Source organism: Salvelinus sp. IW2-2015, unplaced genomic scaffold (assembly GCF_002910315.2).
Source record: "Salvelinus sp. IW2-2015 unplaced genomic scaffold, ASM291031v2 Un_scaffold4096, whole genome shotgun sequence".
Lineage (NCBI taxonomy): Eukaryota > Metazoa > Chordata > Actinopteri > Salmoniformes > Salmonidae > Salvelinus > Salvelinus sp. IW2-2015.
In genome coordinates this window covers 23,066-41,954 of record NW_019945368.1, presented here as the reverse complement: position 1 = coordinate 41,954, position 18,889 = coordinate 23,066, and the positions used below count along the sequence as shown (strand labels likewise).

The window sequence follows — 18,889 nt, the reverse complement described above, 5'->3', positions numbered from 1 at the left end:
TTCAGGCTTTCGCTTCCCTTTATAAGCCCCAATTTTCAGCGGGTGATTCTTAATTATGCTATTGTAAAACTAATCAGAAAATGTTTGCCTATCAAGTTAACAGTTTTCATATGTAGAGAATTGCATTGGAGCAATGCATTTCATGCCAACATATTCAGCAGGTATAGACTGTTAAAATGTAGGACATATTGAATATTAAAAACTAAGAAACCATGGCTTTTTTCATTTCTATAATACAATGGTACATGGATCTCTCCTATGAAATGAGGGCCATGTTTAGATAAATATGCTGTAGCTTTTCAGATTCTGTGTAGAAAGGTTTTTTGATAGGAGTAACACTGAGATCAATTCTTGCTCACAGACGTTTAGTCTGTTGTCGACTCTCTTTTAATCAGGTAGTGCCGTCTGAAGCATTACTGTTCAGTGTTAATATTGCAAATCTTTGAAATAAAAACACATTTTATTAAAATCCATTCAGTCTTTCATGAATTTATCTGTTTATAGGCAATATGCAGTTCAAAACAGCACCATAGTGGAGTCTATGCACTACAAATGAGCAGATGTAATATATTTATTTCATACCACCACTGTAGGCTGCCAAATAAACCTGTTGACCAATTTAACAACATTTGAATTAACTGACTGCACAAATACTGTGGATTTCATCTCAAGTTTGAAAATAATCATTAATTTGTTGATTGGCCAACAATCATGAACAATCAATGCCATGATCAGATAGTTCATTGTTACAAGGTAAACTAATATAAAGACTTAATTAACATAAAACTGCATAATCAGAAACCTACACCTCCAATTAACGTCATCATCATCCTATGATTCTATATCTGAATGGGATTTTCATGGTACATTTTTGTTGTTGGAAAAATATAGCTATAACCATCATTAGCATCATCATCATTCACATTCAGTAAAATTCACAAATGGTCGTCAAGGCTAATTTAGGGCATGTACTCTTTTTTTAAACAAAAATTAACAAACTTTAAAAAGACCCCTTGGAATTTACCGAATCAATTTAATAAGAATGAAGCGCATAAGAGAAAAGGAAAAGTAAATCCCCTGCATGCTGGCAATACCACCGCAATACCACCGCACTTTACTCTCGATTTTAGAGGCGGCGGCTTTAGTCTTCATTCAACATACCAGTCACTCTATTAATGCATGGATGCTGAATATGTAAATGAATACAAACAATATGATAATTGATGTATGTTTTTTTCATTTAATTTTAATATAAATAAATACATTGCCTTCACATGTACATAAATCAGTCAGTCAGTAAATATATCATCCGTCAATCTATTAGCCAGCCTCAGGTACATGTCACATGTCTCCAATGATGAAAATGTGGTTTGTCCAACAGACCGCTTCTTCCTCACTGCTTGACTCTGCAGTTGATTTCGTCACCGCTTGACTCTGCTGTCGTGGAATTTTTTAAACTGCACCAGTTTGAAGCGAACCTAAACCCCACGATCTCACATGCGCATGCGCTGTGTTCTTGGAGCTCATACAATACATTCATTTTTAAGTCAACTGACCACAGCAGGTGCAGCGCCAACGCATCCGTCGACTAAAACGGCGTTTGGAAGTTCCATGTTTCACATGTGAGTTGTGGAAGCAATATTCATCCGATTTGTGGTGATCTAGAACTTTTACTGTGATTAATTTAGCCTCTTTTCGACGACATTTAATATTGGACCCACCTTCTGTTTCAAGGTGGTGTTCAGCTTGTCGAAATATGTTTTCATGACATGTTACCAGAAGTAACTGACCCTCCATTTCCAGAGGATGCCCCAACACCAACCCGACCTGGAGACAATATAAAATGGTGGTCAGTGAATTAGTTACGTATTAGGTAAAGTTCTGAAAACATGATACCATTTTTTGTTGTTGATTTAAATCAAATTTAAAACCTGTGCCAATTACTGTCTGCCCCACAAATATAGCTTAGGCTACACCATGAGGGATCATACTTACCCATCCTCTAATTTGTTAACTTAGCTAGGTCATCTGTTTATGAACAGGTTCATTCGTTTCCTTGTTCCACGTGACAGGAGTCAGGCCATGAAATAATTGAGCCATATATCCCGAAGCCTCTAATGCAACCACAGAGATGTCCTCGCCCTGTATAAAAGAAACAGGGTTTTAGACATTAGGGTGTTCATACATTTCATAGTTAAACTTCCATTTATCATTTTGACATTGTAAAAAATCATATACTATAGTTTAGGCTATCAAAATATTGCTATATTGCTGAAGTGTGTCCTACCTGTGTGTTATTGTAAACATGCTCTGGAAACATGCGCTCGACTTCTTTTAGACACAGAGCTGGAAATTGTCCACTCTGAAATAAAGTCATATCAATGTAAAAGTGAACTGTGTTGGAATAGTAACCTTACATTAAACGTTGTGGTACAGATAGTGAAAGCATTGGTTACATTAAATGTGTTATAATGAAATAAAATAAATGTAGGCCTAATAATGAGATGTATTGAGCATCAAATTGTGTTCACCAAAGAGCGGACTTGAGCAACATTTAGCGGATTGGTGCATAAACTGCGTCTACCTGCACCGGTCTGAGTCTGCTGTGCCTCGGCAGAACAGAGTCAGGCAGATACTCAACTATTTCAATACAGCCATGCTTATTTTGATGTCATTTAAGTGTAACAGACTTTCGAAATGATTAACAACCGATMATCTTAATCTTGATTCGATATGAATCCTACATTGTTGAAGTTGTCCATCTTATATAATAATGATGAAGTTGTCCATCTTATATAATTAACCCTGGTACCGCTGAACGTTGAGGTATAAACATTCCTTTGTGTTGAAGAAGGCTGCATGGTTCAGACTTCCGCTTCCCTTTATAAGCCCAACTTTTCAGTGGGTGATTCTTAATTATGCTATTGTGAAATGAATAAGAATGTTTTTTGTCCAGCAAGTTAACAGTTTTCATACATGTCTTTGCGGAGAATTGCATTGTAGCAATGCATTTCATGAGGTCAGAAAGCAGTAATTCAGCAGGCAAWATTGAATATGAAAAKRAATAAAACAGTAGCCTATTTATACAATGTTGCAGGGCTCTATATTAGCAAATGAGGGCCATGGTAAATATTGTGGACATTGCACACCACATTTTTRAGATTCTGTGTAGGGTTAACCAGAAACTTGTTTCAATAGGCAAGGCACAGCGAWCACATTTGGCTCAAACGTCAAGTCTGTTGGGACTTTCCTTTAATGTGGTAGTTCAATCTGAAGCATGACTGTTTAAAAAAAATATGTTTTACCTTTATTTAACTAGGCAAGTCAGTTAAGAACAAATTCTTATTTTCAATGACGGCCTAGGAACAGTGGGTTAACTGCCTGTTCAGGGGCAGAACGACAGATTTGTACCTTGTCAGCTCGGGGATTTGAACTTGCAACCTTYCAATTACTAGTCCAACGCTCGAACCACCTGCCGCCCCGTTCAGTGTTAATAAAGCACATCTTTGAAATAAAACATATTTTATTGACAGAGTGACTGATAGTGTTGAATGAAGGCTAAAGCCGACCCGCCTCTAAAATCGAGAGTAACCTGCGGTGGTATTGGCTTTACTTTTCATTGTCTCTCTTGCGGTTCCTTCTTACTACATTGATTCGGTAAATTCCAACTTTATACAGTTTGTTTATTTCTGGATGATAAAAGAGTATTTGCCCCAGATTAGCCTTTATTAGGCGCTTACCAAGACGACGAAAATGATGACGATGATGTGTGAGTTTGGCCTAATGTGAATGAGTAGGAAAGTAACATGGNACATATTTTATTGACAGAGTGACTGATAGTGTTGAATGAAGGCTAAAGCCGACCCGCCTCTAAAATCGAGAGTAACCTGCGGTGGTATTGGCTTTACTTTTCATTGTCTCTCTTGCGGTTCCTTCTTACTACATTGATTCGGTAAATTCCAACTTTATACAGTTTGTTTATTTCTGGATGATAAAAGAGTATTTGCCCCAGATTAGCCTTTATTAGGCGCTTACCAAGACGACGAAAATGATGACGATGATGTGTGAGTTTGGCCTAATGTGAATGAGTAGGAAAGTAACATGGATATATAGTCTCATAGAATGATGGTGATGGTGATGTGATGATGACGACGTTAATTGGAGATGTAGATTTCTGATTATGCAGCCTTTATATTAAGCATTTATCCTATGAAACTCTATAAAAATGAACTGATCATGGCATTGATAGAACAACATTGTATGCCTATCAACAAATAAATTCGTATTGAAGCCCAGAGTACAACGTTCAAAACAGGCCCGCACTGTCCAGTGCTAAAACTCACTTAATTGAAAAAAGGCTTTTGAATATAACTACATTTTGAGAAGATACAGTTGACTTGTTTCTAGGTCTTTCCTTAATGGATTAGTAGGCTAWAGGACTAATTGTACTGACATCCATATGTCCTGAGCATGTTTAATACAAATKTGAATGTTCACACATCGACAGACTGGGTTACAGAATGAACACTCAGATTAARAATATTTAAAAGTATACAAATGTTTATTAACTTAACATTTGATGATTTTCAAATAGATACATCAATAAATTCATAAATAGGCCTACATAAATAAATAACCTTGATCAATAAATACATACATGAATAATATTGCTGTTTGACGTTGCACGTTACGTGATTGTAGAATAGTAGGCTTTTAAAATCAAGCACAATTGTCAAACACAATTGTAAAAAAGTTCWGCAAGTTCAAATTCATGTTCTGTTGGCCCACAGAAGGCTATCAGAGTTGTGTTCCAGAATGAACTGTAGTGTGAACAGGAGCTCTTTTCGAACCACTTCCCAGGCGCAGTAACTGAAATTCTGTTAAAATATAAATAAACTGGTAGGGCAATGTAGGGTAATATTGTCCAATGTAGAGATATTATTAAAACAATGTGTCTATTTGTGTTTAACCTATAGTCTACCTTTTCTTTTAGGACTGTTGCAATGTTCACAAAGTACGTATTCAGTCCTTCTGCCCTGATGAGATAACCAGTTGTATCCACAAATGTGGATATCATAGAATTACATGGATATATCTTATGTCAAATTTTGAAGTGCACTTCCTTAACTTTGTTTGGTATACAGTATTTGTAAGGCCTTAACCATGCATTTTTCCAGACAATGTCAGGAATAAGCATGTTCCAGAAAAACTTTCCTCTCGGTGTAAGTTGGTTTTGTGAATGAAGAATTTGTCTTATATATTTACTACAACAAGATCTCTCAAGTAAGCCCATGCCTTCCAATCTGAGTTCTGGATAAACTTTGTGATCATTCCCAAAACTAAGATGAGTTTTCATTAGTGTAGTTAGACCACTGGGAACGGCTTTGGTCACAGAAATAAACTCTGAAAGGTATTGGAAACTCTTTCAACGTTATACATTTTTCATATGTGAGAATATTACCCTTGTTGTCGAAAATATCAAGAACAAAGTCAATATTCCTCTCATGCCAGCTGGGGTAGAACAATGACTTATTTCTTATAGTTATGTCTGAATTATTCCACAAAAGAGCTTTATGTGGGGAAATATTGTGCAGGAAACATATTTTCCAGGCCATTAAAGCTTGTTGGTGAAACCTAGCCAATTTATCATGTAATCTTTCAGGAATATAATTACATTTCAGTAAAAATTGAAGACCTCCCAATTTATTAAACACATTATTTGGAATGAAATACCATATTGAANCTCCCAATTTATTAAACACATTATTTGGAATGAAATACCATATTGAATCAGTATTGATCAAAWRWTTTTCAACCTGTTTATCTTGAAAGTGTTATTTATGTCAACAAAATCCAACACTTCTAGACCGCCTTTAGCTCGTTTGTTAGAAATAACAGATTTTTTTAGTTTGTGAGATTTATTTTTCCAAATTAAGTCAAGAAAGGTCTTATTGATTTCTTTACAAGTAGCCGGATTTACACATAACGATAATGAGGGGTTCACAAAACGAGACAGTCCCTCTGCCTTGGACAGTAGTACTCTCCCAAGTATAGAAAGATCTCTTTGTAGCCAATTATTAAATATATTTTTAGTTCTCTTAATTTTAAGAGACAAATTCAAATGTCTGACTAAGTGTTTTTTTGACAGATATATTCCTAAATATTTAACACAGTCCTTTACAGGAATATTTTCTATTTCTTTATCATCAGAGTCAAATAAACATAAGATTTCACATTTAGAAACATTCAGCATTAATCCTGATATTGATGATATCTGCGTTTTCTGTGAAAAAGAGGGTGAGAATCTGTTTCACTTGTTCTTCGAATGTAAATTTGTGTCAGAATTTTGGGAAAACCTTGCAAAATAGTTATTTACCATGATGAACASGGCCTATGTTTTTGACATGAAACATATAATATGTTACTATTGCAATGATAACAAMKKKWCTGAAATGATTGTTAATGTTTTTATTCTTGTTGCCAAATACTTCATACACAAACAAAAATTCCCAAATTCTATACCAAAATTACAAATTTTTCTGATTGAATTCAACTATCTTTTTAAAACATTATCCCTAGTGAATATCAACAAGAACAACATCTTCCTGAATCATTATAATAAGATTTTTTCAGAGTGAATACAATTGCACTAAAATTGATTCTTTTTTGTATTATTTTATTGATAATTTTTGTATATCTGAGTATTTTCTTGTTAATACCTGTGTTTTGTTTTGTTAGACATGTTTGATGTAGCAATGTAAATTGATTGTTGTATTTAAAAAAATATATAATAATAATAATAATAATAATAATAACTTGTATCCACACTGCCCACCAACTGCCAGAAAGAAAAAGGCAGGCGATGAATATTAATAAAAATGACACAATACCACAATTAAACAGTTAAGCGATGTGTGTTGGCATAGTAACTCACACATTTGCTCTCTTCAATCTGGCGCTATATAATATTCTGAAAATTCTCCAACTTCTGTTGGTCCCACTTAGTAGGCAGGTCGTCAGCTCCAAACAATGTGTCGATGTTCTTCAATGTCTCATAAATAGCCGTAGCACCACTGCTGCTCAACTGAAACGGACAACAACAATAATTTATAACCAAAAAATGGCAGTTTAAAGTTTTCTACTTTTTAATCCTAACGGTTGCATATAGTCTCATATACCTCCTGTATATAGTCTTGTTATTGTTATTTTATTGTGATACTTTATTATAATTATTTTAATTTTTAGCAACGATTTTCTTACTTAAAAAAAACTGCATTGTTGGTTAAGGGCTTGTAAGCATTTCACCGTAAGGCCAATTTTTTTATTTTATGACTATTAAGTAATAATGACAATTACAACAATACTGAATGAACAATTAACACTTATTTTAACTTAATATAATACATAAATAAAATCTATTTAGTCTCAAATAAATAATGAAACATGCTCAATTTGGTTTAAATAATGCAAAAACAGTGTTGGAGAAGAAAGTAAAAGTGCAATATGTGTCATGTGAAAAGCTAACGTTTAAGTTCCTTGCTCAGAACATGAGAACATATTGAAGAACTGGGAATATTGAACCACCAGCTTTCATATTCCCAGTWAATAAGTTTTAGGTTGTAGTTATTATAGGAATTATGACGCGTCGACTATTTCTCTCTTTACCATTTGTAATTCATATACCTTTGACTATTGGATGATCTAATAGGCACTTTAGTATTGCCAGCCTAATCTCAGGAGTTGATATGCTTGAAGTCATAAACAGCTCTGTGAAGCAAGCATTGCTAAGAGCTGCTGGCAAACGCAGTAAAGTTTGAATGAATGCTTACGAGCCTGTTGCCGCCTACCACCGCTCAGTCAGACTACTCTATCAAATCATAGACTTAATTATAATATAATAAACACAGAAATACGAGCCATTGGTCATTAATATTGTCAAATCTGTAAACTATAATTTCGAAAACAAAACGTTTATTCTTTCAGTGAAATACGGAACCGTTCTGTATTTTATCGAACGGGTGGCAACACTAAGTCTAAATATTGCTGTTACATTGCACAACCTTCAATGCTATGTCATAATTATGTAAAATTCTGGCAAATTAGTTTGCAACGAGCCAGGCGGCCCAAACTGTTGCATATACGTACCTTGACTCTACGTGCAATGAATGCAAGAGAAGTGACACAATTTCCATAGTTAATATTGCCTGCTAAGATGAATTTCTTTTAACTAAATATGTAGGTTTAAAAAATATACTTCTGCGTATTGATTGTAAGAAAGGCATTGATGTTTAAGGTTAGGTACATTCYTGCAACGATTGGGCTTTTTTCCGCGAATGCACTTATATCATCCCCCGTTTGGCGAAGTAGGCTGTGATTCGATGATAAATTAACAGGCACTGAAATGATTATATGTAACGCAGGACAAGCTAGTTAACCTAGTAATATCATCAACCATGTTTAGTTAACTAGTGATTATGTGAAGATTGATTATTTTTTATAAGATAAGTTTAATGCTAGCTKGCAACTTACCTTGGCTCCTTGCTGCATTCGTGTAACAGGTGGTCAGCCTGCCGTGCAGTTTCCTCGTGGAATGCATAATCGGTTTTCCTCGGCCATAATCGGTTTCCAAAAATTCTGATTACCGATTGTTATGAAAACTTGAATTCGGCCCTAATTAATCGGCCATGCCGATTAGTCAGAGGTCTGGACCTCGCTAGCGTCCCACATATCCCAGAGAGGTTAAAGTATAATCAATGTTTAGTTCAGGCCTCTTCAACCCTGTTCATGGAGAGCTACCCTCCTGTAGGTTTTTGCTCCAACCCCAGTTGTAACTAACCTGATTCACTTTATCAACCAGCTAATTAATCGGCTGTGCTAGATGAGGATTGTAGTGAAAACCTAAAGGACCGTATCTCTCCAGGAACAGTGTCACGCCCTGGCTATAGAGGTTTTTTATTCTCTATTTTGGTTAGGCCAGGGTGTGACTAGGGTGGGCAGTCTATGTTATTTTTTCTATGTTGTTGATTTTCTATGTGTTTGGCCTGGTGTGGTTCCCAATCAGAGGCAGCTGTCTATCGTTGTCTCTGATTGGGAGCCATACTTAGGTAGCCTGTTTTCCCATTTTGTGTTGTGGGTGATTATTTTCTGTTTAGTGTGTGTTGCACCTGACGGAGCTGTTTCGGTTGTCACTTTGTTGTTTTTGCTTTTTAGTGTTCAGTTTCGATTAAACATGACGAACACTTACCATGCTGCGTTTTGGTCTTCACCTTCTTCCGACGACAGCCYTGACAAACAGGTTTGGAGAGCCCTGCTTTAGGTTGATGGGGTTCACCTTGGGGTCATGATAGGTGCTGCACCAAATGTTTGATGTATTATAATAATTGATTATGCTTATGTTGTATTAATAGAAGGGGAAGGGCTATAAGACCCCTCCCCCACTACATTTATTGGGTCCTAGACTACAGATTAGCAATATATATATTCATTATAAGGTTTAATATTGTTCCACTATTCCTTTCTAGTCTCTGCCTCTTATAAAGAAACGGTCTGAGAGTTATTGCAGTCAAAACAGAGTGTCTGTGAGAAAGCGCCACAAGGCTAAAAGAGATTCATAGACACAGAACCCTGCAGGGGAGTGAAAGAGATAAGAGACTAGTCAGACATACCACTATAAATCAACTTGGGGAGTGGACATTTACTCCTGAGCCTTTAGATAACTCTGAAACTAGTGTTTGTATAGCTGTGCATSCATGGGCTTGGTCTCATGAGTAGAAGGTAATGACGTAGGCAGTGACATCACTAGGGGTTGACTGCAAGCATAATAAAATAACTTGGACCGTTTACTATTTTGCAGAACTTACTCGGAAACATGCGTGCTATGTTCCCGTTGTCAACTTCTGTCTGCAATTGCATTAATAAAGGTTTTTGATTGATTTACTTAAAGATATTGTCTGAATGCTAATTTCACCAATGAGCCAATGATTGACAAGGAACAACGAACGAACCCCAACAAGGTCTAGACTACTAACTGTACAAGTGAGAAAATCTATGTGGGCTATTATGTTCAGTGGGAGGCTAATGTTTTAATCTTGTCCAACAGGTATCACCTGCCAAGATACCTGAGAGGAGACTGAAACGCTACTTCAAGAAGTTGAATAGGAAGGTTCTGAGAAAAATGGTGAGTTTGTTTTCGGATGGCAACGTGTTTAATACATGGAATGAAATGAATATAAACTTGGCTCAACATGAGCAGTTTTGAAACACTTTTTGTGCTCTGGGGCCATATGTATTAAGCATCTCAGAGAAGTGCTGATCTAGTATCAAGCCTCCTCTGTCCTTATTTATAGTGATCTAAAAGACAATACTGATCCTAAATCAGCACTAATACTCTGAGAATCTTAATTTATAATTATAATAATWATWATTATTATTATTATTATTATTATATACTGCACCAGGCCTTTCTTTGTTGTTCAAGACAATATGATCATTATAATGGCCAGAAAGTCCACACCACTAATATTTACATTTTCTTTTGTTTTTCAGAACTACAGTCCACAGTCTTGGGAGCTCATCAGGAAAGAGACGAAACGTCATCTGCAATGATTGGTATGCCCTTACCAGTTTATATACAATAATGTGGAACCCTGTTAGTCTCTTTATTATATTTAGATCCATAAATTATTGTTTTTTATTATTATAAATTAATATTTATGTTTTGCATTTCCTTTTTGTACATGTGTTGAATAMAACTGTATTGCCTGTCTACTTGTAAAACCTGTGGAAAAAAGAATCTTGAAAATGTGAATAAAAATGTACTTTGTATAAAATCTCCAAATTTCGTTCTTGTCTAAAACCAATGAGAGTGGATTTATCTAACCATCTGAGGGGATGCAGATTAAACTTGTTGCTGATCGTCAGTCACGTGATAATTCTACTTTAAGTTTATACACCACATGACCAAAAGGATGTGGACACCTGCTAATCGAGTATCTTATTCCTCCCTTTGCTGCTATAACAGCCTCCAGTCTTAAGGGGAGGCTTTCCACTAGATATTGGAACATTGCTGTGGGGACTTCSGTTCAGCCACAAACATTAGTGAGGCTGGGCACAGATGTTGGACYTTTAGGCCTGGCTCGCAGTCGGCATTCCAATTCATCTCAGATGTGTTCAATAGGGTTGAGATCAGGGCTCTGTGCAGGCCAGTCAAGTTCTTACACGCCGACCTTGACAAACCATTTCTGTATGGACCTTGCTTATGCACGGGGGCATTGTCATGCTGAAACAGGAAAGAGCCTTCCCCAAACTGTTGCCAACGTTGTGTGGTGGATATTATAAAATAAGTATTTGCTGGAGTCCAAGTCAAGCAAAGATTTTTTATTTCTCTGAGCTCAGAGGAAATAACAGATTTACACTGCACAGTGTAGGCAGTCTGAATTCCGAAGCAATGAGTGATGAGRACATATCTTTATAGTTTCCTGTTCTTGGGTGGGACTTTATCTATACAAGGACACAGGTGCAAGCTGGTTTGCAACACAGGATGATACTCCCAAGAATAGGACATGATAATTGGAAAGTTTCGCACAATTTTACAAGGTTAGTCACATACTCAGTTGTGTGGACACACAATTAAAATGTCCCATTACAGTTGGAAGCAAAGAATCATCTAGAATGTCATTCATTATATGTTGTAGTGTTACGATTTCCCTTCACTGGAAGTAAGAGGCCTAGCCCAAACCATGAAAAACAGCCCCCGATCATTATACCTCCTCCACCAAACTTTACAGTTGCCACTATGCATTCGGGCAGGTAGCGTTCTTCTAACATCCGCTAAATCCGGATTTGTCTGTCGGACTGCCAGATGGTGAAGCATGATTCATCACTCCATAAAACGTGTTTCTTCTGCTCCAGAGTCCAATGGCAGCAAGCTTTACACCACTCCAGCCATCACTTGGCATTGCGCATGGTGATATTAGGCTTGTGTGTGGCTGCTGGGCCATGGAAACCCATTTCATGAACAAACAGTTATTGAGTGGACATTGCTTCCAGAGGCAGTTTGGAACTTGGTAGTAAGTGTTGCAACCGAGGACAGACAATTTTTTTATACGACGCACTTCATCACTCGGTGGTCCTGTTCTGTGAGCTTGTATGGCCTATCACTTCGCGGCTGAGCAGTTGTTGCCCTTAGACGTTTCCACTTCACAATAACAGCACTTACAGTTGACCGTGGCCGACCTAGCAGGTGCAGAAATTTGACGAACTGACTTGTTGGAAAGGTTGCATCCTATGACGGTGCCACYTTGAAAGTCACTGAGCTCTTCAGTAAGGCCATTATATTGCCAGTGTTTGTCTATGGAGATTYCATGGCGGTGTGCTCGATTTTATACACCTGTCAGCAACTGGTGTGGCTGAAATAGCCGAATCCACTAAATTGATGGCGTGTCCACATACTATTGAATATATAGTGTATATTATTTTTGTTTTGTTTCTTTGTGTAATTTTCTTTTTAATAATGTGTTTTTGTACTATGTGGGGGTTATTGTTTTTCTTGTTTGTTTTTATGTGTCAATCACACTGGGGCAGTGGGCAGAAGGGGWGATCTGGGGTGAGGAGTAGAGGATKATTTGGGGGACCAGGAACTTTTAGCCCCCACTTGCCATTGTGGGATGTTTATTTATAAAGACTTTCCATTGTATTAAACACCTTACTGTATGTCTTACTATAATTGGGGGGAAAATAAGAAAAAAGACAAAGAATGAAAACATGGAAAAAGAGACAAAAAAACCCACAATACTTTCAACAGATACTAGTTTAGTCCCCCTAACGAGGTGGTGGGCAAAACATATAAATAATAATGTATTTAMCTTAGTGATATATCAAAAAGAAATATAACTTTTAAGTGGCATCCTAATACAGTATCTCAATGAATAAATTAGGTCAATTCCTTTATGACTTTAGAAAAAAATATGTATTACATAGGGCTACGAGGCAGGCCACAGTCCTTTCATAAAACTTGGAATTCCTGGATAGAATAGATTCTCATGGAGACACTACGTCGTTATACAAAACGCTACTTTAGCAAAATGAAGCAACTTCTATAGCAAAAGGTTAAAATAACACTGAAGCCTATATTGAATGGTTTTATATGAATCCCTTTTTCGTTGTTACATTTACTCATTTTAATTTATTGTGGGGTTTTATCGTTTCAGGAAAACAGTTATTGTACTTGGGCGGTTGTTCGAAATGAAATCCTGTGGATATTCAATAAATCAATCAAATGTATTTATAAAGCTCTTTACACATCAATCAGCACGTCACAAAGTGCTATACATAAACCCAGCCTAAAACCCTAAACAGCAAGCATATTGAAGAACTTACAGATTCTACTCGAGTCTATGCACTACAAATGAGCAGATGTAATATATTTATTTTAAACATGACTGTAGGCTGCGAAATAAACCTGTTGACCCATTTAACAACATTTGTAATTAACTGAATGCACAAATAGAGTGAAATTCATCTCAAGTTTGAAAATAATCATTAATTTGTTGAAAGGCCAACAATCATGAACAATCAATGCCATGATCAGATAGTTCATTGTTACATGGTAACCTAATATAAAGACTTAACATAAAAACTGAATAATCAGAAACCTACACCTCCAATTAACGTCGTAGTAATGGGATTTTCATGGTTAAATAAAAGTTTAGAAAAATAGAGCTATAGCCATCATTAGCGTCATCYTCATTCACATTCGGTCAAATTCACACATCATCGTCAAGGCTAATTTAGGGCATATAACTATTTTTTTAAACATAAATGAAATTAAAAAGACCCCTTGGAATTTACCGAATCAATTTAATAAGAATGAAGCYCATAAGAGAAAAGGAAAAGTAGTTCCCCTGCATGCTGGCAATACGACCGCAATACCACCGCACATTACTCTCGATTTTAGAGGCGGCGGCTTTAGTCTTCATTCAACACTACCAGTCACACTAGTAATAAAATGTGTTTTTATTTCAAAGATTTGCAATATTAACACTGTAGAGTAATGCTTCATATTGCACTACCTGATTAAAAGAGAGTCGACAACAGATTAAATGTGTGAGCAAAAAATGATCTCAGTGCTACGACTATCAAAAAAACGTTTCTACACAGAATCTGAAAAATGTGGTGTGCAATGTCCAAAACTACAGCATATTTACTAAACATGGCCCTCATTTCATAGGAGAGATGCATGTACCATTGTATTATAGAAATGAAAAATCAGCCATGGTTTTCTTAGTTTTTAATATTCAATATGTCCTACATTTTAACACCTGCTGAATATGTTGGCATGAAATGCATTGCTCCAATGCAATTCTCTACATATGAAAACTGTTAACTTGATAGGCAAACATTTTCTGATTAGTTTTACAATAGCATAATTAAGAATCACCCGCTGAAAATTGGGGCTTATAAAGGGAAGCGAAAGCCTGAACTCGAAACCCTTCTTCAACAAGGGATTTTGACACCTTTACGTAGCGATACTTTGGTTGTATAAATGGGCAACTTCAACAGTCTAGGTTTCATATCAATCAAGATTAAGATAATCCGTCTTTATTCATTTTTAATAGCTGTTCATTCAAGTTCTTATAAGAAACATGGCTGTATTGAAATGGTTAAGCATTTGCCTGACTCTGTTCTGCCAAGGCACAGCAGCACCAACACCTTGCAACTGGACGCAGTTTAGGTTGGGGAAGCTGAACGACGTGAGCATAGACCTGCTCTCAGATATGGTGAGGAATTTAAACTGCACCAGTCCGCTATTGGTGTGCACAAATTGATGCGCAAAATTCGCAATGATATTCTAATTTTCTATTTTGCATTATAGCACATTTTATTGTTAAGCAATGCTTTCACGTTTGAACAACATTGTTTCATTTAGGTTACTATCACAATATAGTTTACTTCTTGATATTGATATGAATTCTATTTCAGGGTGGACTCTTTCACTTAAGTGTGCAGAAGAAAACGTCGAACTGTTTCCAGAGGATGTTTACAAGAACACAGAGGTAGGATACACTTCAGTATTTTGATAAACTAAAGTACAGTATAACTAAAGTACAGTGTGGTAATTGGAAGTTTAACCACTTCTTTGACACCCAATGCCTAAAACCCTGTTTTTATTTATCCAGGGTGAGGACGTCTCTGTGGTTGCATTAGAGGCTATGCGATATGTGGACCAATTATATAACAACAGTCTGACGTCTGTCACGTGGAACAAAAAAACTTAACCAGTTCAAAACGTCATATATCGTCAAGTTCAAAACTTAGAGTTATGTGTAAGTATGATCCCTCTTGTGTAGTCTAAGGTTATACGCTGAGTGTACAACATTAGGAAGAACGGCACTTTCCATGACATAGACTGATATAGACATGACATAGAGTGTCTTTCACGGGAGTATGCTAGTAGGTGCCAGGCGCACCAGTTTGAATGTGTCAAGAACTGCAACGCCGCTGGCTTTCTCATGCTCAACGTTTCCCTTGTGTATGAAGAATGGTTCACCACCCAAAGGACATCCAGCCAACATGACACAACTGTGGGAAGTATTGGAGTCAACATGGGCACTATTGCCGTGGAACACATGCCTGACGAATTTAGGCTGTTCTGAGGGTAGAACGGGGTGCAACTCAATGTTAGGAAGGTGATCCTAATGTTGTGTACACTCAGTGTATTTTGGGGGCAGACACTCGTGGGCATTGGTATTTACATAATTTATATACTACAAATATTTTTGTATATATTCCATAACCGTCTCAGAATTATGCACTCACAGCATTTTATATTGTCTCCAGGTCGTAGGTGGTGTTTGGAAATCCTCTGGAGATGGAGGCTCGGTTACTCTGAAAACATATTTCAACAAGCTGAACACCGTCTTGAAAGACAGGTGGGTCCAATTTCAAATGTCCTCAAATAGAGGCTAAATTAATCTGAGCAAAAGTTATAGATCACCAGAAATAGGACACATTTCAATGCCACAACTCACATATGAAACTTGGAATTGCCCAGTGCCGTTTTTATGTAGTGATGCGTTGGAGCACATACCTGCAGTGGTTGAGTTGACTGAAATAAAATGTATATCTTGTACGCTCTCCAGGAACACAGCGCATGCGCATGGGAGATTGTGCGAAAGGAGATTCGCGAAAACTTGGTGCAGTTCAAGAAATTCATTGACAGCAGAGTCAAGCCTGAGGAGAACCACAGAACATCATTGGAGACGTGACATATTCCTCAGGCTGGCTAACAGATTGATGGCTGATATATATACTGACTGACTGACTGGCCGGCTGCTAGATTGACTGAATGACTGATTTATTTATTTATATATATTGGTAGACTGATATTTATGTGTACACTATGTATTTATTTATTCGTGTTTTATTTATAATACAATTTAAATAAAAATTCATACAACTATTCTCATATTGTTTTCATTCACTTATATAATTAATTCATGCATTCATGCATGCTGCATTCATCCATTCATGCATTCATTTTTTTTATAGACTGACTTTCTAAAGGGGAACTCTGCAGTTCAAACAAAACCAAAGCACACTCAAAACTATTTTTGTAAATAGCTGAGAGATGGGGTTGAAAAAAGAACACTGTCACAGAACTATGGTGCAAGGAGGATTATCCATGAAAACACAATTCTAGTTTTATCTAAATTTGAAGATATACAGTGGTTGTTAATATTTGCATTGTTTCAACCAATGGTGTAAAACACGTTGGCACATTGGTTTGTTGTGTTGCAACATAATCTCACACTCAATTCGTGCAATATGTACGAAAAGTATTTTGCATATTTCAAGCACTTTTATGCGTTTTTGTGTGAAAAGATACGCATTTTTGTGCTACTTAATAGTAGGAAGCACTCATTTTTGTACGACTTATTCATTGACACTTTTTCGGGGTCAAACTTTGGAACAATCTTTTGAAAGTTATTTGAGAAATGCTTGATGCTAGTCTGTCTATCTTTTTGATCCACTCATTTTTTTATATAACAAACTTATTAAACACAAACTAATTTTAGAGTTATTTGCACTCTGATTCACACAATATCATTTATATAATTATATAATCAATAAATACACCATGTCAATATTTTATATTGTATTTTTATATTTTTATTACACCTATCACTCATATTTTCTATGCTTGTTTTCTCTTTTCTTCAGGATTCTGGTGTATTTGGAGTCAGATAAACCCTTTGTTTTCATGTAGGCATCAGTAGGCTATAGAATTTTCTTCATAACGCATTTCATAGTTTGTGGAGACGACAATCCACAATTTTCTTTATTTATTCTTTAACTTCTTAGGGCTACAATTGTCTTTTTTTTATTCTATTTCTTTAAGTTTTTTCTTACTAGATTTATTGATAGAATAATAGTGAAGACATCAAAACGTTGAAAAAAACACCTATGTCATGTAGTACCAAAAAAGTGTTAAACAAATCAAAATATATTTTAAATTGAGATTCTTCCAAGGCACTCTTTGCCTTGATGACAGCTTTGCACACTCTTGGCATTCTCTCAACCATCATCATTAGGTAATCACCTGGAATGACATGACTGCAGACGATAGGATGAAATTCCCTCCTCCGAATTGCGTTATCATCATCCCCATCTGCAAACAGTAGCAGACAAAATTCCAGCTGTGGACACAGACGCTCCCATCCTCCTGATCTTAGGACGAGACATCTTAAGGGTACACAAGGTACAAAAGCAAATCAATGGGCCCCACGACATTCCTTATGCATAGCGACTCGACATCGGGTGTGTCATCGTGGGGGAGGTCTGTCTTGGAACGGCTCACCGACCAGCCAGTGTTAACGTGTCCAAGACAAACATTCTTCAAAATGGTCGCACATCCTARCTGAGCCCTTGCCCTGACTTCATCCAGGTGATAGAGAACTTCAACAGCGTAGCTCAGACACACATCTCTCTCTCTACAGTGCACTCGAGAGATCCAAGCACAACTGTGGACACAGACAGCCTGGGATGTTCCGTGTTCAACAAAACATAAGACGATGATAAACCAGCACCATCAGTGGAGGACAAAGCCTTCTTGGACATTATGGACGAACAGGTTTTCCAGGATGACGTAAACAACTGGGTGGCTCCACTACCCTTTCGCCCCACTAGACTTTCCTAATAAAAGGAAACAGGCCATGAACCGTCTCACATCACTTCYCAGGACTTTAGACAAAAAGCCGGACATGAAACGTCATTTATTCTTCATGCAAAAGATGCTGGATAATGACGAAGTCGAACATTCTCCACCACTAAAGGGAGACAAAGAACGCTGGTATCTGCCCATATTTGGTGTTTCCCATCCACAAGCGCCTGAACAAATAAGAGTGGTGTTTGACTCCAGTGAAAAGTGTAAAGGCATGTCACTTAACGACGTTCTGCTCAGTGGTCCAGACTTAAACAACACACTCTTGGGCGTCCTAATGCGCTTCCACAAGGATTGCATTGCACTAACGGCAGATTTGTAAAACATGTGTTACTGTTTTGGTGTACGTGAGGATCACAGAGATTACATAAGGTTTCTCTGGTATGAAGACAACAACCCAGATAGAAACATAACTGAGTACAGGATGAATGTCCATGTATTTGGGAACAGCCCCTCACCAGCCATCTACTGCATGAGACAAGCAGCTCTACAGGGTGAGAAGGAACACGGGTCAAAACACAAGTAATATGTAGTGAGAAACTTCTACGTCGATGATGGGCTGACATCAGCAGCTACTACAGAATAAAAACACAAGCAATGTTAGCGGAGTCCAACATGAAACTACACAAGATTGCATCCAATAGCAAAACAGTTATGGAAGCCTTAGCC

At 36.9% G+C, this 18,889-nt stretch overlaps 1 protein-coding gene and 1 pseudogene across 1 annotated transcript; one reads left to right on the top strand and one right to left on the bottom strand.

Moving 5' to 3' along the window:
- Window positions 1–4,652: 4,652 nt before the first annotated feature.
- LOC139026192 (interferon beta-like) lies at window positions 4,653–8,547 on the bottom strand. Its single transcript, XM_070441483.1, is given in 4 exon segments — window positions 4,653–4,877; window positions 4,982–5,095; window positions 6,935–7,084; window positions 8,530–8,547. Coding segments are annotated over 4 exon segments (390 nt in total). The 3' UTR covers window positions 4,653–4,769.
- A 6,095-nt stretch (window positions 8,548–14,642) lies between these two features.
- Window positions 14,643–16,265, top strand: LOC112076864 (interferon a3-like; annotated as a pseudogene).
- The last annotated feature ends 2,624 nt before the right edge of the window (window positions 16,266–18,889 follow it).